The sequence below is a fragment of the Bombina bombina genome, chromosome 4 (assembly GCF_027579735.1).
Source record: "Bombina bombina isolate aBomBom1 chromosome 4, aBomBom1.pri, whole genome shotgun sequence".
NCBI lineage: Eukaryota > Metazoa > Chordata > Amphibia > Anura > Bombinatoridae > Bombina > Bombina bombina.
Window position 1 is genome coordinate 997,940,493 of NC_069502.1, and position 20,146 is coordinate 997,960,638.

The 20,146-nt window shown below is 39.3% G+C and overlaps 1 protein-coding gene across 5 annotated transcripts in view; it reads left to right on the forward strand.

Annotated features, from left to right (window-relative positions):
• EHBP1 (EH domain binding protein 1) overlaps nt 1–20,146 on the forward strand; it is a 1,033,533-nt gene that overhangs the window by 396,585 nt on the left and 616,802 nt on the right. For 4 of the 5 annotated variants that reach the window (XM_053712059.1, XM_053712060.1, XM_053712061.1 and 1 more), the window contains exons 7-8: nt 11,412–11,551; nt 15,375–15,479. In XM_053712059.1, the coding sequence (XP_053568034.1) occupies nt 11,412–11,551; nt 15,375–15,479 (245 nt within the window). The remainder of the gene's footprint in view (nt 1–11,411; nt 11,552–15,374; nt 15,480–20,146) is intronic. The other variant, XM_053712063.1, reaches the window with a different exon arrangement.

A 20,146-nucleotide genomic window follows, 5' to 3' on the forward strand; every position in this document is an offset into this window, starting at 1 on the left:
TCTGGGGATGGTATTTCACCGGAATTACTCTGTAAAAATACATTAAACCTTTTAATAGGTATTTAATTCATGTTAAACGTTTTTGCTGGAATGTAGAATCGTTTGCATTTCTGAGGTACTGAGTGAATAAATATTTGGGCATTATTTTTCCACTTGGCAGTTTACTTGTTTTGATTATGACAGTTTCGTTTCTCTCTCACTGCTGTGTGTGAGGGGGAGGGGCCGTTTTTGGCGCTCTTTGCTACGCATCAAAAATTTCCAGTCAGTTACTCTTGTATTTTCTGCATGATCCGGTTCATCTCTAACAGAACTCAGGGGTCTTCAAACTTCTTTGAAGGGAGGTAGTTTCTCTCAGCAGAGCTGTGAGACTTATGTAGTGACTGTGTTTTAAAACGTTGCTCTATGATTTTTATGTTTAAAATTTAATTAGTGTTACTTTACTAATGGGAACAAACCTTTGCTAACAAGTTGTGTTGTTTTTAAAGAGTGATGCTATAACTGTTTTTCAGTTCATTATTTCAACTGTCATTTAATCGTTTAGTGCTTCTTTGAGGCACAGTACGTTTTTGTTAACTAAGATTGTAACCAAGTTGCATGTTTATTGCTAGTGTGTTAAGCATGTCTGATTCAGAGGAAGATACCTGTGTCATTTGTTCCAATGCCAAGGTGGAGCCCAATAGAAATTTATGTACTAACTGTATTGATGCTACTTTAAATAAAAGCCAATCTGTACAAATTGAACAAATTTCACCAAACAGCGAGGGGAGAGTTATGCCGTCTAACTCGCCTCACGTGTCAGTACCTGCGTCTCCCGCCCGGGAGGTGCGTGATATTATGGCGCCTAGTACATCTGGGCAGCCATTACAGATAACATTACAAGATATGGCTACTGTTATGACTGAAGTTTTGGCTAAATTACCAGAACTAAGAGGCAAGCGTGATCACTCTGGGGTGAGAACAGAGTGCGCTGATAATTCTAGGGCCATGTCTGATACTGCGTCACAGCTTGCAGAGCATGAGGACGGAGAGCTTCATTCTGTAGGTGACGGTTCTGATCCAAGCAGATTGGATTCAGATATTTCAAATTTTAAATTTAAATTGGAAAACCTCTGTGTATTACTAGGGGAGGTCTTAGCGGCTCTTAACGATTGTAACACTGTTGCAATACCAGAGAAAATGTGTAGGTTGGATAAATACTTTGCGGGTACCGGCGAGTACTGACGTTTTTCCTATACCTAAGAGATTAACTGAAATTGTTACTAAGGAGTGGGATAGACCCGGTGTGCCGTTCTCACCCCCTCCAATATTTAGGAAGATGTTTCCAATAGACGCCACCACACGGGACTTATGGCAAACGGTCCCTAAGGTGGAGGGAGCAGTTTCTACTTTAGCTAAGCGCACCACTATCCCGGTGGAGGATAGCTGTGCTTTTTCAGATCCTATGGATAAAAAATTAGAGGGTTACCTTAAGAAAATGTTTGTTCAACAAGGTTTTATATTGCAACCCCTTGCATGCATCGCGCCGATTACGGCTGCGGCAGCATTTTGGATTGAGTCTCTGGAAGAGAACCTTAGTTCCGCTACGCTGGACGACATTACGGACAGGCTTAGAGTCCTTAAACTAGCTAATTCATTCATTTCGGAGGCCGTAGTACATTTAACCAAACTTACGGCTAAGAATTCAGGATTCGCCATTCAGGCACGTAGGGCGCTGTGGCTAAAATCCTGGTCGGCTGATGTAACTTCTAAGTCCAAATTACTTAATATACCTTTCAAGGGGCAAACTTTATTTGGGCCCGGTTTGAAAGAGATTATCGCTGACATTACAGGAGGTAAGGGCCACGCTCTGCCTCAAGACAAAGCCAAAGCTAAGGCTAGACAGTCTAATTTTCGTCCCTTTCGGAATTTCAAAGCAGGTGCAGCATCAACTTCCACTGCACCAAAACAGGAAGGAGCTGTTGCTCGTTACAGACAAGGCTGGAAACCTAACCAGTCCTGGAATAAGGGCAAGCAGGCCAGAAAACCTGCTGCTGCCCCTAAGACAGCATGAACCGAGGGCCCCCGATCCGGGACCGGATCTAGTGGGGGGCAGACTCTCTCTCTTCGCCCAGGCTTGGGCAAGAGATGTCCAGGATCCCTGGGCGCTAGAGATCATATCTCAGGGATACCTTCTAGACTTCAAATTATCTCCCCCAAGAGGGAGATTTCATCTGTCAAGGTTGTCAACAAACCAAATAAAGAAAGACTCGTTTCTACGCTGTGTACAAGATCTATTATTAATGGGAGTGATCCATCCGGTTCCGCGGTCGGAACAAGGACAAGGGTTTTACTCAAACCTGTTTGTGGTTCCCAAAAAAGAGGGAACTTTCAGGCCAATCTTGGATTTAAAGATCCTAAACAAATTCCTAAGAGTTCCATCGTTCAAAATGGAAACTATTCGGACAATCTTACCCATGATCCAAAAGGGTCAGTACATGACCACAGTGGATTTAAAGGATGCTTACCTTCACATACCGATTCACAAAGATCATTACCGGTATCTAAGGTTTGCCTTCTTAGACAGGCATTACCAGTTTGTAGCCCTTCCATTCGGATTGGCTACGGCTCCAAGAATCTTCACAAAGGTTCTGGGTGCCCTTCTAGCGGTTCTGAGACCGCGAGGAATTTCGGTAGCTCCGTACCTAGACGACATTCTGATACAAGCTTCAAGCTTTCAAACTGCCAAGTCTCATACAGAGTTAGTTCTGGCATTTCTAAGGTCGCATGGATGGAAAGTGAACGAAAAGAAGAGTTCTCTCTTGCCTCTCACAAGAGTTCCATTCTTGGGGACTCTTATAGATTCTGTAGAAATGAAGATTTATCTGACAGAAGACAGATTAACAAAGCTTCTAAATGCATGCCGTGTCCTTCATTCCATTCAACTCCCGTCAGTAGCTCAATGCATGGAGGTGATCGGCTTAATGGTAGCAGCAATGGACATAGTTCCCTTTGCACGCCTACATCTCAGACCGCTGCAATTGTGCATGCTGAGTCAGTGGAATGGGGATTACTCAGATTTGTCCCCCACTCTGAATCTGGATCAAGAGACCAGAAACTCTCTTCTATGGTGGCTTTCTCGGCCACATCTGTCCAGGGGGATGCCGTTCAGCAGGCCGGACTGGACAATTGTAACAACAGACGCCAGCCTTCTAGGTTGGGGCGCTGTCTGGAATTCTCTGAAGGCTCAGGGACTATGGAGTCAGGAGGAAAGTCTCCTGCCAATAAACATTCTGGAATTGAGAGCAGTTCTCAATGCCCTTCTAGCTTGGCCCCAGTTAAAGACTCGGGGGTTCATCAGGTTTCAGTCGGACAACATCACGACTGTGGCTTACATCAACCATCAGGGAGGGACAAGAAGCTCCCTAGCAATGATAGAAGTATCAAAGATAATTCGCTGGGCAGAGTCTCACTCTTGCCACCTGTCAGCAATCCACATCCCGGGAGTGGAGAACTGGGAGGCGGATTTCTTGAGTCGTCAGACTCTTCATCCGGGGGAGTGGGAACTTCATCCGGAGGTCTTTGCCCAAATACTTCGACGTTGGGGCAAACCAGAGATAGATCTCATGGCGTCTCGCCAGAACGCCAAACTTCCTCGCTACGGATCCAGATCCAGGGATCCGGGAGCGGTTCTGATAGATGCTTTGACAGCACCTTGGAACTTCAGGATGGCTTATGTGTTTCCACCCTTCCCGCTGCTTCCTCGATTGATTGCCAAGATCAAACAGGAGACAGCATCAGTGATTCTAATAGCGCCTGCATGGCCGCGCAGGACTTGGTATGCAGATCTAGTGGACATGTCATCCTGTCCGCCTTGGTCTCTACCTCTAAGACAGGACCTTCTGATTCAGGGTCCATTCAAACATCAAAGTCTAGCTTCTCTGAAGCTGACTGCTTGGAAATTGAACGCTTGATTTTATCAAAACGTGGTTTTTCTGAGTCGGTTATTGATACCCTGATACAGGCTAGGAAGCCTGTTACCAGAAAGATTTACCATAAAATATGGCGTAAATACCTATACTGGTGTGAATCCAAAGATTACTCCTGGAGTAAGGTTAGGATTCCTAGGATATTGTCTTTTCTACAAGAAGGTTTAGAAAAGGGTTTATCGGCTAGCTCATTAAAGGGACAGATCTCAGCTCTGTCCATCTTGTTACACAGGCGTCTGTCAGAAAATTCAGACATCCAGGCCTTTTGTCAGGCTTTAGCTAGGATCAAGCCTGTGTTTAAAGCTGTTGCTCCGCCATGGAGTTTAAACTTAGTTCTTAACGTTTTACAGGGTGTTCCGTTTGAACCCCTTCATTCCATTGATATAAAATTGTTATCTTGGAAAGTTCTATTTTTAATGGCTATTTCCTCGGCTCGAAGAGTCTCTGAGTTATCAGCCCTACATTGTGATTCTCCTTATCTGATCTTTCACTCAGACAAGGTAGTTCTGCGTACTAAACCTGGTTTCTTACCTAAGGTTGTCTCTAACAGGAATATCAATCAAGAGATTGTTGTTCCATCCTTGTGTCCAAATCCTTCTTCTAAGAAGGAACGTCTTCTACACAATCTGGATGTAGTTCGTGCCCTCAAGTTCTACTTGCAGGCAACTAAAGATTTTCGCCAAACTTCTTCCCTGTTTGTCGTTTATTCTGGGCAGAGGAGAGGTCAAAAAGCTTCTGCTACCTCTCTCTCTTTTTGGCTTCGTAGCATAATACGTTTAGCCTATGAGACTGCTGGACAGCAGCCTCCTGAAAGAATTACAGCTCATTCCACTAGAGCTGTGGCTTCCACTTGGGCCTTTAAGAATGAGGCCTCTGTTGAACAGATTTGCAAGGCTGCAACTTGGTCTTCGCTTCATACTTTTTCCAAATTTTACAAATTTGACACTTTTGCTTCTTCGGAGGCTATTTTTGGGAGAAAGGTTCTTCAGGCAGTGGTTCCTTCTGTATAATGAGCCTGCCTATCCCTCCCGTCATCCGTGTACTTTTGCTTTGGTATTGGTATCCCAGAAGTAATGATGACCCGTGGACTGATCACACATAACAGAAGAAAACATAATTTATGCTTACCTGATAAATTCCTTTCTTCTGTTGTGTGATCAGTCCACGGCCCGCCCTGTTTTTTAAGGCAGGTAAATATTTTTTAAATTATAATTCAGTCACCACTACACCCTTGGCTTCTCCTTTCTCGTTGGTCTTTGGTCGAATGACTGGAGGTGACGTAGAGGGGAGGAGCTATATAGCAACTCTGCTGGGTGAATCCTCTTGCACTTCCTGTAGGGGAGCAGATAATATCCCAGAAGTAATGATGACCCGTGGACTGATCACACAACAGAAGAAAGGAATTTATCAGGTAAGCATAAATTATGTTTTTTCTGGTTCGGGGATTGGTTTGCTCTTTGAGTTGTTCCTTTCCATTTGGGGAGCTGTTGGCTCCGCATTGAGACTTATTTGGGTGGCCTTGCTAGATCTCCTTGGGTCTAAAGCCTGCTCATTTGTCTCTAGGTTGAAGTGGTTGTGTCCATTCTTCCACCCTTTTGGGGGCTGGTCTTTGGGATAGTTTTCGGTTCCCTTACTTTTCGATCTACCATTGCTGGGCTGGTCCGGCTAGGTGTAGGATCTGAGATCTGTTGTTCATCTTCAGGTCTTGGGGGCATCTGTGGACCTTCTTTTTTAGAGGTTCTGTGCCTCTCCCCCTTTGAGATCTGTGAGTAGGCTTGGCGGCCTGGATTGCCTGGAGAGTGTCCTCTGTCTTGAAGGTTGGTCAATTTTGGTCTTGGGATGCTTCTTCCTTATGGATAGTGTTTTCTCCGTGTCTTCCTACGGATGGCAGCGTGTTACTAAACTCAGATGTTTATTTTCTGAGTTTGCTGCTTGCAATTTTCTGTTTGCTCAGTCTCTGAGTTCTGACGTTTTGAGGACTTTGTCTTCAGCTGTCTTTTCGGTGCTGTTGCACAATGTTTGGGAGATGTTTCTTCTCCTTGATGATGCCCGGTTGCTCTTTGTGGGTTGGGCGTCGTCTCCCCTTGTTCTCAGGATCCATTCGAGTCTCTGTGGATTGTTTTTCATGTGAAGGGGGTCTTTCCTTTATGGATTTTGCTGTACCTTTTGGGTATCCCTTTGGCTTACCCTTGTTCTCTCACCTTTCGGGATTTTGGTACTGTACTAGTAAGGGTTGTGTGGGGACCGACTGCAGGGCGATGGTTCTCCTGGAGGAATGTTGGCTCAGTAAGTCTGCTTGCGGTCTCTAGACTTTCGGACTACCTGCGGGTCTGTGTCCTTGGGGTCTTTTCCTTTTAGTTTTTTTGCCCGGCTCCGATGAAACAGGGTTTGATTGGCTTGTGGTTTTCAGGCCTGGTGCCCTCAGAATGGGCTGGCTAATGTACCCTCCCGTTTTTGCATTCAGTGTCCTCTATAGCTTGGGTATTTTCCCACAAGTAATGAATGCAGCTGTGGACTCTTTCCATTTATGAAGAAAAACTTAAATTATGCTTACCTGATAATTTTCTTTTCTTCAAATGGAAAGAGTCCACAGCTCCCCACCCGTATTTTTTCCTGTGGGGCATCTCTTATTTTTTATTTTTCTGGCACCTTTTCACCCTGGTATTTCTTCTACTGTTCCTTGTTACTCGGCAGAATGACTGGGGGATGAGGGAAGTGGGAGGAGTATTTTAGCCTTTGGCTGGGGTGTCTTTGCCTCCTCCTAGTGGCCAGGTTCTTATTTTCCACAAGTAATGAATGCAGCTGTGCACTCTTTCCATCTGAAGAAAAGAATTATCAGGTAAGCAAAATTTAAGTTTTTTTTTATTTTAAATGTTTAGACTTGGCTGGTGTATTATTTTATCAAAAGGGAACAGAAATGTCTTGTTATTAAAAGTTGCTTACTATCTCTTTAAGCCTGGTTCTACTCAGGGCAGGATGCTGTTCTATTAGAGGAAACTGTTACATTAACTGTATTTGGAAATGAGAGGTTTTTGAACAGTCCTATATAATCTTTTATATTTTCACTTGTACCTCTTTTATTTCAACCTCTCTTTTATTCCAAATGAGAATGGTTTGATCCGCATTTGGTCTAGAAACAACTGGACATGATGATGTCTACAATGTTTGTTTAAATGGAAGGGTTATGGTCCTGAAAAGTGTTTCTGTGGACCTGTCTCTAATGTACATGCTCCATGATTAATACACCTGTTCCATTAAGCTCTTCCTCATCACCCTGGTTCCTCTTGTACTCTGAGGTTGCATTTAATGAGGAGCTATATGAATCCCTGAATCACTTTTTTTTTTTTTTATCCTGATTTATCACCCCTCCTTGTAGTTTAATATTATTCTGACTTCTGGATTACGATTTTTGCCTGGCCTCTTCCTTGTTACTTCTGATTTCTGGGCAACAATATAGTTGGATTCATTTTTTTGCCCACTTGCATATGTTGGGTTATATTGTGATATGGATACATCCCTGAGCTCAAAGTTTGTTCTCATCAAATAGTTTTTACTAACATTCTAGAATTAAATCTTCAGCCGGCCTGGTTTTCTTTGATTCAGCTTCAAATATGGATGCAGTCTAGCATCATGGGGGGAGGGGGTTCTGAGAAATGAACATCCAGGCTTCAGCAGGAGACTAAACAGGTTTCTGGAAATGTTCCAGAGATTAGAGATGCAAATCCAGATTTTAGCATCTTGCTGTTGCACAAGAATTAATTTGGCAACAAAAATAGTCTAACTGTACGAAAGGCCACCGTCAGATATTTATAATATCATAAATTAATCTGTTGGCAACAATGTAAACTTGTGAGGCAACCAAGTGCCTTGTGAAAAGACACTCTAAAAACACTCTAGCATTTGCAGTGGATTGGCTGTTCAATCTGGCTTAAATCTTTCTTCCTTTTTCGTGTGATCAGACGATCCAACAAAATGAGCACAAACTGTCCTTGTTGTTCCAGCCTGAAAATAATCCATCCTTATCTTCCTTAAGAAGCTATTACTCCTTAGTCCTTTCCTAATGCACAGAGAGACAAATAGGCACTGCTTTATTGACAAGTTGCTCCTTTACCTTTTATTTTGTCATTTGAAATACCTTATTTTGTCTGCTGAAAAACACCATCTATTCTGAAAAAAACAGTATTGACTATAGCAAATCTTTGAAAACAAGATGCATCATCCGTAAGCAACCTCCCAGTGGGTATGGTAAAGAGAAAGCCCAGCCCATTGTAAAGGGTGTTTCTGCAAGAGCTTTTAATAGAATAAACTATTATCAGCTACTTGGCTTATTTCATTGTCCCTTTAAGTATTATTTGAATATCTATATTGGTCTGTTGGATTCACTTGGTGGCCTGTGAGCTCATGAAGAAGGCTCCAATTTTTGATGTCAAAGATAATTCCACTTAACATCATGCACTAGGTACAGTAAACTTTTGGTTGAACAGTTATGCAAGGCAGCCAACTGATATTTCTTGCAAACATCCACTGGATTCTTTCAATCAAGACCTGAAAAGTAGTCTTGCCGACCTAAGCATGGTGTCCCTACATACATATGCCTTCCTATGGGTTGCTTATGAGACTTATACATGACAGAAAACCTAATTATACTTACAGATTAATCATTTTTTTCTAAAATTAGTTTCATCTGAAGATTCAGGAAGTATTTGATAAAAGCCTCTGCGCTGCGAGTATTCACACAAAGCAGCTAAAAGTGAATATAAGGAATCCCCAACTCCTTAATAAAATGATATGAACTAGAGTAACCACACTGACTACAATAATTTGTGGTCAAGTGATAAATTATTTAGCTGCGCTATCCAAGGATAGCTTAATGTGTGTAGTATACTAGTAACTAAATGATCCTTAGTGAGTACAACTAAATATTATATATAAAATATATTTAATACAATACAATAAAACTTGTTTCCAAACAAAAATAAAATACAAGCATGAATAAATGGTACATTCAAATTGACATAACAGGCAGATAATTTCTAAAAAATCTTAAGGCAAAGAACATTAAAAGGCAAAAAACATTAAAACAAAACCAGTGAAAATGTTTTTGGTTGAGATAAAACAATATGGCTCCAATGAAAGATTGTATGTTAAAGCATATGAAGCAAGCCGTATTAGTGAAGCAAAAGAGAAGCGTGTTTGGCAAACACAAGCGATGTTAGCAAGGTTAGCGATTTCCTATTTTCCAAAGGTTGCAGAGTTGGCAAAGCTGCAGAATGGAGGCGAGAAGAAAGGACAAGAAAGATCCTTTTACAAACACAAAACAAGTTCAGTTTGGCAAGGTGTTTACTAATACTTACACCGGAAGCCAATGATGATCCCCTGTGTTTATCAGTCCGGGCGGCAACTCCTGAGCAGTCCTATACCTTCCTGGAGGGATCCGATCAAACAACTCAGAGAAATGTTGCGGCAGTCAGTTCAATAGGGCTACGGAAGCCCAAATGGTCCAGTAAAAGAGTAACGCGTTTCAGGTGTGCGCAGCCTTTCTCAAACTCAATACTGCTGTCGGTGTGATGATGATATTTATTTGCTCATCTTAAAGCTGTATTTACACCCATTTTTCCTAATACACCAAAGTTGTGCACACAATGTCCAACATATAGTAGAGGCCAATACTGCAAACTATAAAGGTGCTTGTATATTTACATTAGAAATCAACATTCATAATACCTAACAGATAATGAAAACACATGCAGCAAGTAATATATTAAAGACACACATGTTAAAAACAAATGTAGCAAACATCATACCTCAAATTTAAGTTATCTACTTTGAACAACAGATAGTAAGCAATACCCTTAAGTAGTTCTAAATGGTACATCTTACAACTTGCCTAACAAATGATAAAAACATATGCAGCAAACTGCGAAAGATCAATTAACTTTAGATAGCAGTTTTATCATTACTTTTACTCATCTGAAGATTCATCCTGACACAACTGTTTTGTTGTAGCATAAGCCTGGGCTACTTAGTTATACATATGTTTAGGGAGAATCCTCTATCCTATTTTTTTTCTCCTCTTTGTCTGACTCTGTTCTTGATACTCCATGAAGGCACTTGGTATTAATATCTATTAGCTCAACACACACACACACATGTAAGACAGACCTTAAATATTATCAATTTTTCTTTGTTCTCCTGGTATCTTTTGTTGAAAATCAAGTATGAATGCTTAGTGGCCGGCCCATTTCTGGGTCATTATACAGCAGCAGTTTTGCAAGCATGTTATTCATTTGCAAGAGCACTAGATGGCAGCACAATCTCCTGCCATGTAGTGATCCAGATGCCTACCTAGGTATCTCTTTAAAGGGACACTGAACCCAAAATTTCAGATAGATCATGCAATTTTAAGCAACTTCCTAATTTACTCCTGTTATCAATTTTTTTCGTTCTTTTGCTATCTTTATCTGAAAAAGAAGGCATCTAAGCTAAGGGGCCAGACAATTTTTGGTAAAAAAAAAAAAATTCAGTACCATGGAAAGCACTTGCTTATTGGTGGGTAATTTTATCCACTAATCGGCAAGAACAACCCAGGTTGTTCACCAAAAATGGGCCGGCATCTAACCTTACATTCTTGCTTTTCAAATAAAGATACCAAGAGGATGAAGAACATTTGATAATAGGAGTAAATTAGAAAGTTGCTTAAAGTGAATGTCAATTTTGATGCTAAAGTGCCCGGTTTTTAAAAATTTGAATAAAAACAGGGGCACTTTAATTCATCAAAATTTACATTTCACTCCTGTTGTGAAAAAAACTTACCTTTTAATCTTCACAGCAGCTCCAGCTTCCTCCGGTCGTTGCAAGCCATTTCTGATGTCAGAAATGATGGATAGGTCATCCTCCAATCACGGCTTTCCCCCCCCCCCCCCCAGGGGAATTGGTGTCTGATTCAACGCGCTGATTGGAGGAAGCCGGATTCCTCATTGTAGACCCAGGAAGATGCTTTGCGATAGGTGGAGGATGCTGGAGCTGCTGTGAAGATTAAAAGGGAAAAAAAAAATTCTCAACAGGAGTGAAATGTAAATTTTGATGAATTAAAGTGCCCCTTTTTTTGATCGAATTTTAAAAAAAACGGGCACTTTAGCATCAAAATTGACATTCACTTTAAAATTGCATGCTCTATTTTAATCATGAAAGAAAAAAAGGTGGGTTCAGTGTCCCTTTAACACAGAATATCATGGGAACAAAGGAAATCTGATGATAGAAGAAAACTGAAAAAAACTATTTAAAATTATATGCTCTGTCTGAATCACAAAAGAGATTTTTCTGGGTTTCATATCCCTTTAAGAAACTAAACTATAAATAGCTTATGTGCTATCAGTTGTTGTATTTCATGTGCTGTTTCCTGCTTCTTTTTTGGAAGGGAATTTATCATTTCTGTTTTCTTAATAGAGATGAGGATATGCAAAGCCTTGCAAGCTTGATGAGCATGAAGCAAGCTGATATCGGAAACCTTGATGATTTTGAAGAAGATAATGATGAAGATGAAGAGAACAGAATCAATCAAGAGGAAAACACTGCTAGAATTACAGGTCTGTTCATATAAGGAATGTGAGAAAACATAGGCAGCAGCATTCAGCCTTTTCAGATGAGACCACGCTGCTGTAATGTAATACGGCTTTCAGCTGCGTTTATACATAGGTCTACAGTCCCTGTGAAACGGCTGCAAAATCTTTATCTCACATACAAATATTATACCATATCAAGCTTGGGGACATAAAGACTGGAGCGCAGCATGGGCCAGAGGTAGGATATCCCTGACCAAGAAACAGAAATAACACCCAAAAAAAAGAAAAATGTATTCTTGGCCTTTGGTGCTATTGGAAGTTCTGGTAACATCTTAATTTTTAAAACTGAAGGCAAAGTGGTCTAAGAATGTTCCCAGATCTCCAGAATTATATTAATGCAAAAGTATCTTTTACACCTCTCTATATTCACTAAATAATTTATTTGTAATAAAGAACAAAATAAAGTATTTGGTTTCTCTGCAGACATTTCAACATCCATAAGGAAAGATGCAATTTCTACACATTGTGGTACATAAAAACACCTTTAATTGTAAAATGGTTGCTGTAGCAAGCAAAATATAATTTCATAGATACATATGTAGATAGATACACATTAGATAGGTACATATCTAGATAGATACACATTAAATACATATGTAGCTAGATAGATACACATTAGATACATACAGTATGTATCTAGATAGATACACATTAGATACACATTAGATGCATATGTAGCTAGATAGATACACATTAGATACATATGTAGCTAGATAGATACACATTAGATACATATGTAGCTAGATAGATACACATTAGATACATACAGTATGTAGCTAGATAGATACACATTAGATGCATACAGTATGTAGCTAGATAGATACACATTAGATACATATGTAGCTAGATAGATACACATTAGATACGTACAGTATGTAGCTAGATAGATACACATTAGATACATATGTAGCTAGATAGATACACATTAGATACGTACAGTATGTAGCTAGATAGATACACATTAGATACATACAGTATGTAGCTAGATAGATACACATCAGATACATACAGTATGTAGCTAGATAGATACACATTAGATACATATGTAGATAGACAGACACAGATAAATATGTAGATAGATATATAGACAGACACACAGATACCTACACAGATAAATACACACTAGATAGACACATACATAGATAAATATGTAGATAGGTAAGGTGTCATAAAAACTTCCACTCATTTTGATGATAATGTCAAAATATATATATTTTTTTCCTTCTGAAATAATAAATATTTCAAATGAAAGATTACACTTAAAATGTAATATTGTCTATTTGTAAGGTTTTATATTAGGATAATGCAGTGATTTAGAATTGTATATTAATAAGTAGATTTATGTGTTAGAAATATTTAAAAACTTTGTTTATTTAGGGGTACAGAGAGATTATATTCAGCATAAATCCCACCAAATATATTTTACAAACCTAAATTAACTTTTGATTTAGACATTACATATCAATAAATACAGTTAGCCTATTTGGTACTTTGGTTTCACTGCAAGGATCGGGCTTTGTACGGTATTCACCTTTGTATCTGTGCTAGCAGAAGCAGATATATCTATTTTGTTTACAGGTGGGGCATGAGTAGACAGGATTATTTGACCTATCCTGGAATTTGGCCAAAGTCGGATTAACATTCCAGCTGCTGAATGAAATACCATTAAAATGCTATTAATTTCCACAATGAAGTCTGTATTTTGCTGTAGTGTCTTTGAAATATTTATATACTCGACCCTGGCGCTTTTAAAAGCATAAAGGGTTTTCCTTGCTATGGAAGAGCTGAAGATTTACGTTCTGAAAAAACACAACACATTCTAGAAGCACAACTATAGTGTCTAAATAAAAACAGTTTTCCTGACATTTAATCTCTGCAGCACAGTATAACGTTTAAATCCTTTGATTGCTTTTTGTGCTTTGGTGGCAAGAATTGGCAAATGGCTGGTTGTTATTTTTGCAATTTTTGGAGTTGCTAGTATTTTCTCTGGAAATCAGAGGGTAATATGTACTTGGAGCTATTTGGAGTGGCCATTTTTTTTTAACTGATTAGAATATAATTACATTTATCTTGAAGTATAAAATGATTTATTGGAATATGTAAAAATGTTTCCCCAGACTTTAGTAGCCATTTAAACTCAGTCATTTGTGTTCACACAGATCTATTGTCACAGTGAAGTGACCAGCAAAAATAGAAACAAGCATTGTTTATTTCCTATTTGCAAATTAAAATAAATGACCTTAATGAGTTTGAGAACTGGTGACTACAAGTTTTATTTAGCCGCATGATATGGTTGAGTTTCATCCTGAGAATATAAACACATTAGCCCTTAATGCTATCGAGTCTAGACATGCAGGGTAAACATGATGCTGTTGACTCTTTGTGTAGACCATAAACAGATATGTTTTAATATAGCGTGATCCATGCTGTCAGTGCCTGATTTTTCATGCACATTGCAACATCTGGTAATGTTTTTATTGCATCAGTGATATTTGTGCATGTGGCTGTGATATTGTGAGCTTATACTTTTATCAATATTAAAGTGACCTAAAACCCCCAAATTTTCTTTAATTATTCAGATAGAGCGTGCCATTTTATTTCTATTATTTAATTTGCTTCATTCTCTTGTTATCCTTTGTTGAAAAGCATACCTTGGTAGGCTCAGGTGCAGCAATGCACTGCCAGGAGGTAGCTGCTGATTGGTAGCTGCACATATAGGCCTCTTGGCTCACCTGATGTGTTAAGCTATCTTCCAGTAATGCATTTTTGTTCCTTCAACAAAGGATACCAAGAGAATTAAACAAATTTGATAACAGAAGTAAATTGAAAAAAAATCTTTAAAATTGTAAGTTCTATCTGAATTATACAAGAATGTCATGTCCCTTTAAGCCTAAATGTTATTGCTCAGATTGTATAAGATCTCCATTAATACATGGTTTTCTTTATACTTGGAGCAGTTTGCCTTACACTAACAAACAGCCTTTTGCAACTCACATCTTCATCGCTACTAGTACTAATCAAAGGAAAGCCCATAAACCGATACAATTCCAATGCTTCAGTAGCTGCATTTTTAGTATTGAAATTGTAATGCCTGAAAACGAGTTACTTGTACATATGAGCTGCATATCAGTTTAAAAATGGTGGCATCAAAATAATGAATGTATGGGTGAGTGCTTATGCTTAGTAGTAGCTTGTGCTAGCAAAGGCACTAAAACAAATTTACTTTAAAAAAATAAAAAAATATATATGAACTGCCAATCACCGCCCATCGCTCTTAACACCTAAACTGCCACAACACTAAAATCCCTAACTGATATTATCCCCTACACCACCACAACTGGCGGCTACAAACGACTGCTGCCTCTGAATGCTTGCACCTTCCAAGCAAGACATTACCTATGTGTTTAACCTATTTAGGGGTTAAGTACATAGCGCTAGTAGTGCTAAATTTACATGCTCTAACACATTAGAATGATGACTTTTATATTCATAATCATTTGTTCACTATACACAACAGTTCTTTGTATCCAATTGGTTGGGAGCATCTTTCTAGTATATTGCAGATATAGCTATATATTTGTTCATTTTGGCCTTATCTTTTCATATATGATGCTGCCAATGTAGCTATTTTTTCTTGTCTTTAGCTATAGTTTGTTTTAACTTGTGTAATAACAGCTGTTTGCATCCTAACACGTCTCTCTTTCTACCAGGAGCATGATGTCACTTCCTCCTTTTTCATCCAGTAATCATTTTCCTTATAGTTATATTGATTAACTTCTGTTTACAGAAATTGTAAACCAGTTGAATGCTCTGAGCAACTCACATGAAGATCAGGATGTCTGCGTAAAGCAACCAAATAGGCCTTCAGCTAAATCTTCCAGTCCCTGTCAAGGTCTATAATCTTTCCTCTATTTTCATCCTGTTGCTGATTGTTTATGTGTCTGTTTTACTTCCTGCTTGTACCTTTATTTTCAGTGTTGTGTCTTTGTGGCTTCTGCTCTTTGCTTTCTGTTGTAATTTGTAGTGCAACCAACAGCCACCAATGTATTGCTTTACACAGAATCATATGGTAGCCAACTCATACTAAGGAAGTGAGACATCAAACCAAAGTCTGCGTTATCGAAGTTAAGATAACTTGTTTTAGTGATGCATTATATGGACTTATTTAAAATATGCATGCTTCCTTTTGACATGTTTTAAATTAATTGTACCCTATATCTTCAGCCTGTTATCCGGTAACTGATCTTACTTAGGGCCTGATGATATAAAGCTCTCCGCTCAGACGAGATGATATAAAATGATCCTCCAGCACTGCAAGAACCTTCTTGAGATTCTAAAAAGGCAGATTTTCCTATACTTATCCAAGGGACGATCCCTGCATTTCTGTATATGAAGAGACAAGCCCAGTGCAATATAGCAATGCGTGACATGAGAGTTCTGCTTCATTTACACTTTGTGCTTTGTATTTTATATTACTTTAGACTTCAGATTAAGTTTTATTATTTTTAAACTGTGCAATTTCTGTTTTGTATTTTATTTTGTATACAGCAGTGTATCTAGGATTTTTATTTTACAAATTATGCCTAAACAGTTTCTGTTAGGGACGTGCATTCTGCGGTTTTGTGAAGTCACGACTGGGGAAGATGGCATCTGCCAGTGGCATTCAGCTATTTTTAGAGCAAACCCAGATCTTAGTGTGTTGCACTTTGATATAAAGTAATCAGGCTCTTTGAAATACAGAATTTCACACCGGAAAGAGAAGTTAACTGGAGAACACAACGTGGGCTGATATAAAGTATTAGTTTGCACCAAATACAAATTCAACTTCATTGTTTTCACAACAATTTAACTTGTTTTGCCAGTAGTTGAGTATATATTACTTTTCTGTCAGTTAAATGTGTATTTTGAATTTTGAGCAAACTTCACCTGCATACAGTTGGCAAGATAAATCAGGGAGACATGCTTGTGTAAAATGCTTACAGCATTTCACAAGAATTGTGAGAGAGCTTTAGACATACCCAGGGAACTCCCCTGTCCCTCCAACTTTCTGAAGTTGTGTTTTATTTTACAATATAGAAAATACAATGTGCGATGTAAGTTGTAAAAGATACACAGAAATATACAAGGTATGATCCTAATATCAGAATTTGTAAAATAACTGCTGGATCTAAATCTAAATGTATTAGAATAGAAAATAGAAAATGTGAAGCCTTATTCTAATAATACTGAAAGGACCCAATCTAAAGTGTAACGTAATATAAAATACAAAGCACAAAGTATAAGTGTAACAAAACTCTCATGTCATGCACTGCTATATTGCCCTTGGCTTGTATGTCCTTCACAATAGTGGACCTACTCAACAGAGGGTCCTGGTGCAATTTATTTTTTGGCCACCCCAAAGGTAACTCAATAGTAAGCAATATTAATAATATGCATGCTGCCCTGTATAATTTTGTGTATAGATTAATAGATAAGATAGACCTGTAACCTGCACAAATAAAAGGCTTCTCTGCATTAGGATTGTACACATTCTGCACATACCTAATGTAGACTGGCTGCTATGGTCCGCCCCAGCACTTGGACACTGCTGCACCAATTGTAGTACCATCCCTGCTCAAAATCTGCCTGTCTAAAATCTTGTGAGAGATCTCAGAATGCTAGAGGGTTACGCACTTTTTTTTTTTTAGCATTCGGTGAGTTCAGCCCCTATGAAGTCTGCACTAAAATTTCTCTTCAAGCTGGATAATCTTGTATCATCAAGTCCTTAAAAAGAAGGCGATATTGCCAAAGGCAAAACTTATAATGGGAACTTGTTCCCAAGTATAGGTTGCTTCTCTCACCCACTCACTCTCTCTTTCTCTTTCTCACTCTCTCTTTCATGTGCTTTCTCTCAATTTCTTTCTCTCTCTTTCTTTCTCTCTCTTTCTTTCTCTCTCTCTCTTTCTTTCTCTTTCTCTCTGTCTCTCTCTTAACGGCTTAGGCAATACAGCATCTGGTTGGATAGAGGCTACTGAAATAGGATACATTTTAAACATGTGTAAAGTATGTTCTCTGTCCCACCTTACTGGAAGATTTAACTTCAAAGATTGTAAACCTTTTAGGCAACACAGTTTATTTAATTATTTATTTATTTTTTGTTAAATAAGGTACCATAGGTTACAACTAGCAATACATATAATGAGCATTTGTTTTTGTTTTTTTGTAACTTAAATGTATTTTCTTATATTAACTTTTTAACATAATATAATTGTATTTATTTCTCCAACATTGGTGTGTCCGGTCCACGGCGTCATCCTTACTTGTGGGATATTCTCTTCCCCAACAGGAAATGGCAAAGAGTCCCAGCAAAGCTGGTCACATGATCCCTCCTAGGCTCCGCCCACCCCAGTCATTCTCTTTGCCGTTGCACAGGCAGCATCTCCACGGAGATGGTTAAGAGTTTTTTGGTGTTTAAATGTAGTTTTATTCTTCTATCAAGTGTTTGTTATTTTAAAATAGTGCTGGTATGTACTATTTACTCTGAAACAGAAAAGGATGAAGATTTCTGTTTGTAAGAGGAAGATGATTTTAGCAGACAGTAACTGAAATCAATTGCTGTTTCCACACAGGACTGTTGAGATGAAGTAACTTCAGTTGGGGGAAACAGTTAGCAGACTTTTCTGCTTAAGGTATGACTAGCCATATTTCTAACAAGACCATGTAATGCTGGAAGGCTGTCATTTCCCCTCATGGGGACCAGTAAGCCATTTTCTTAGTTAAACATAAAAGAATAAAGGGCTTCAAAAAGGGCTTAAAAACTGGTAGACATTTTTCTGGGCTAAAACAGTTGCTTTACTAGGCATATTATGCAGATTCTAACTAATTATTGGTATTATAATCTTGGGGAACGTTTAGAAAAACGGCAGGCACTGTGTTGGACACCTTTTTCAGATGGGGGCCTTTCTAGTTATAGACAGAGCCTCATTCTGGGACTGTATAGGGGTTAAATGTAAAAACGGCTCCGGTTCCGTTAATTTAAGGGTACTTCCCTGGCGATGAAAGAAGTGACCAAGATAATTCAATGGGCGGAGGATCACTCCTGCCACTTGTCTGCGATCCACATCCCAGGAGTGGAAAATTGGGAAGCGGATTTTCTGAGTCGTCAGACATTCCATCCGGGGGAGTGGGAACTCCATCCGGAAATCTTTGCCCAAATAACTCAATTATGGGGCATTCCAGACATCGATCTGATGGCGTCTCGTCAGAACTTCAAGGTTCCTTGCTACGGGTCCAGATCCAGGGATCCCAAGGCGACCCTAGTAGATGCACTAGTAGCACCTTGGACCTTCAACCTAGCTTATGTATTCCCACCGTTTCCTCTCATCCCCAGGCTGGTAGCCAGGATCAATCAGGAGAGGGCCTCGGTGTTCTTGATAGCTCCTGCGTGGCCACGCAGGACTTGGTATGCAGACCTGGTCAGTATGTCATCGGCTCCACCATGGAAGCTACCTTTGAGACAGGACCTTCTTGTTCAGGGTCCATTCGAACATCCGAATCTGGTTTCCCTCCAACTGACGGCTTGGAGATTGAACGCTTGATTTTATCAAAGCGTGGGTTTTCAGATTCTGTAATAGATACTCTGATTCAGGCTAGAAAGCCTGTAACTAGAAAAATTTACCATAAAATATGGAAAAAATATATCTGTTGGTGTGAATCTAAAGGATTCCCATGGAACAAGATAAAAATTCCTAAGATTCTATCCTTTCTACAAGAAGGTTTGGAGAAAGGATTATCTGCAAGTTCTCTGAAGGGACAGATCTCTGCTTTATCTGTTTTACTTCACAAAAGACTGGCAGCTGTGCCAGATGTTCAAGCCTTTGTTCAGGCTCTGGTTAGAATCAAGCCTGTTTACAGACCTTTGACTCCTCCCTGGAGTCTAAATCTAGTTCTTTCAGTTCTTCAAGGGGTTCCGTTTGAACCCTTACATTCCGTAGATATTAAGTTATTATCTTGGAAAGTTTTGTTTTTGGTTGCAATTTCTTCTGCTAGAAGAGTTTCAGAGTTATCTGCTCTGCAGTGTTCTCCGCCCTATCTGGTGTTCCATGCAGATAAGGTGGTTTTGCGTACTAAGCCTGGTTTTCTTCCGAAAGTTGTTTCCAACAAAAATATTAACCAGGAGATAGTTGTACCTTCTTTGTGTCCGAATCCAGTTTCAAAGAAGGAACGTTTGTTACACAATTTGGACGTAGTCCGTGCTCTAAAATTCTATTTACAGGCTACTAAAGATTTCAGACAAACATCTTCCTTGTTTGTTGTTTATTCTGGTAAAAGGAGAGGTCAAAAAGCGACTTCTACCTCTCTTTCCTTTTGGCTTAAAAGCATTATCCGATTGGCTTATGAGACTGCCGGACGGCAGCCTCCTGAAAGAATCACAGCTCACTCCACTAGGGCTGTGGCTTCCACATGGGCCTTCAAGAACGAGGCTTCTGTTGACCAGATATGTAAGGCAGCGACTTGGTCTTCACTGCACACTTTTGCCAAATTTTACAAATTTGATACTTTTGCTTCTTCGGAGGCTAT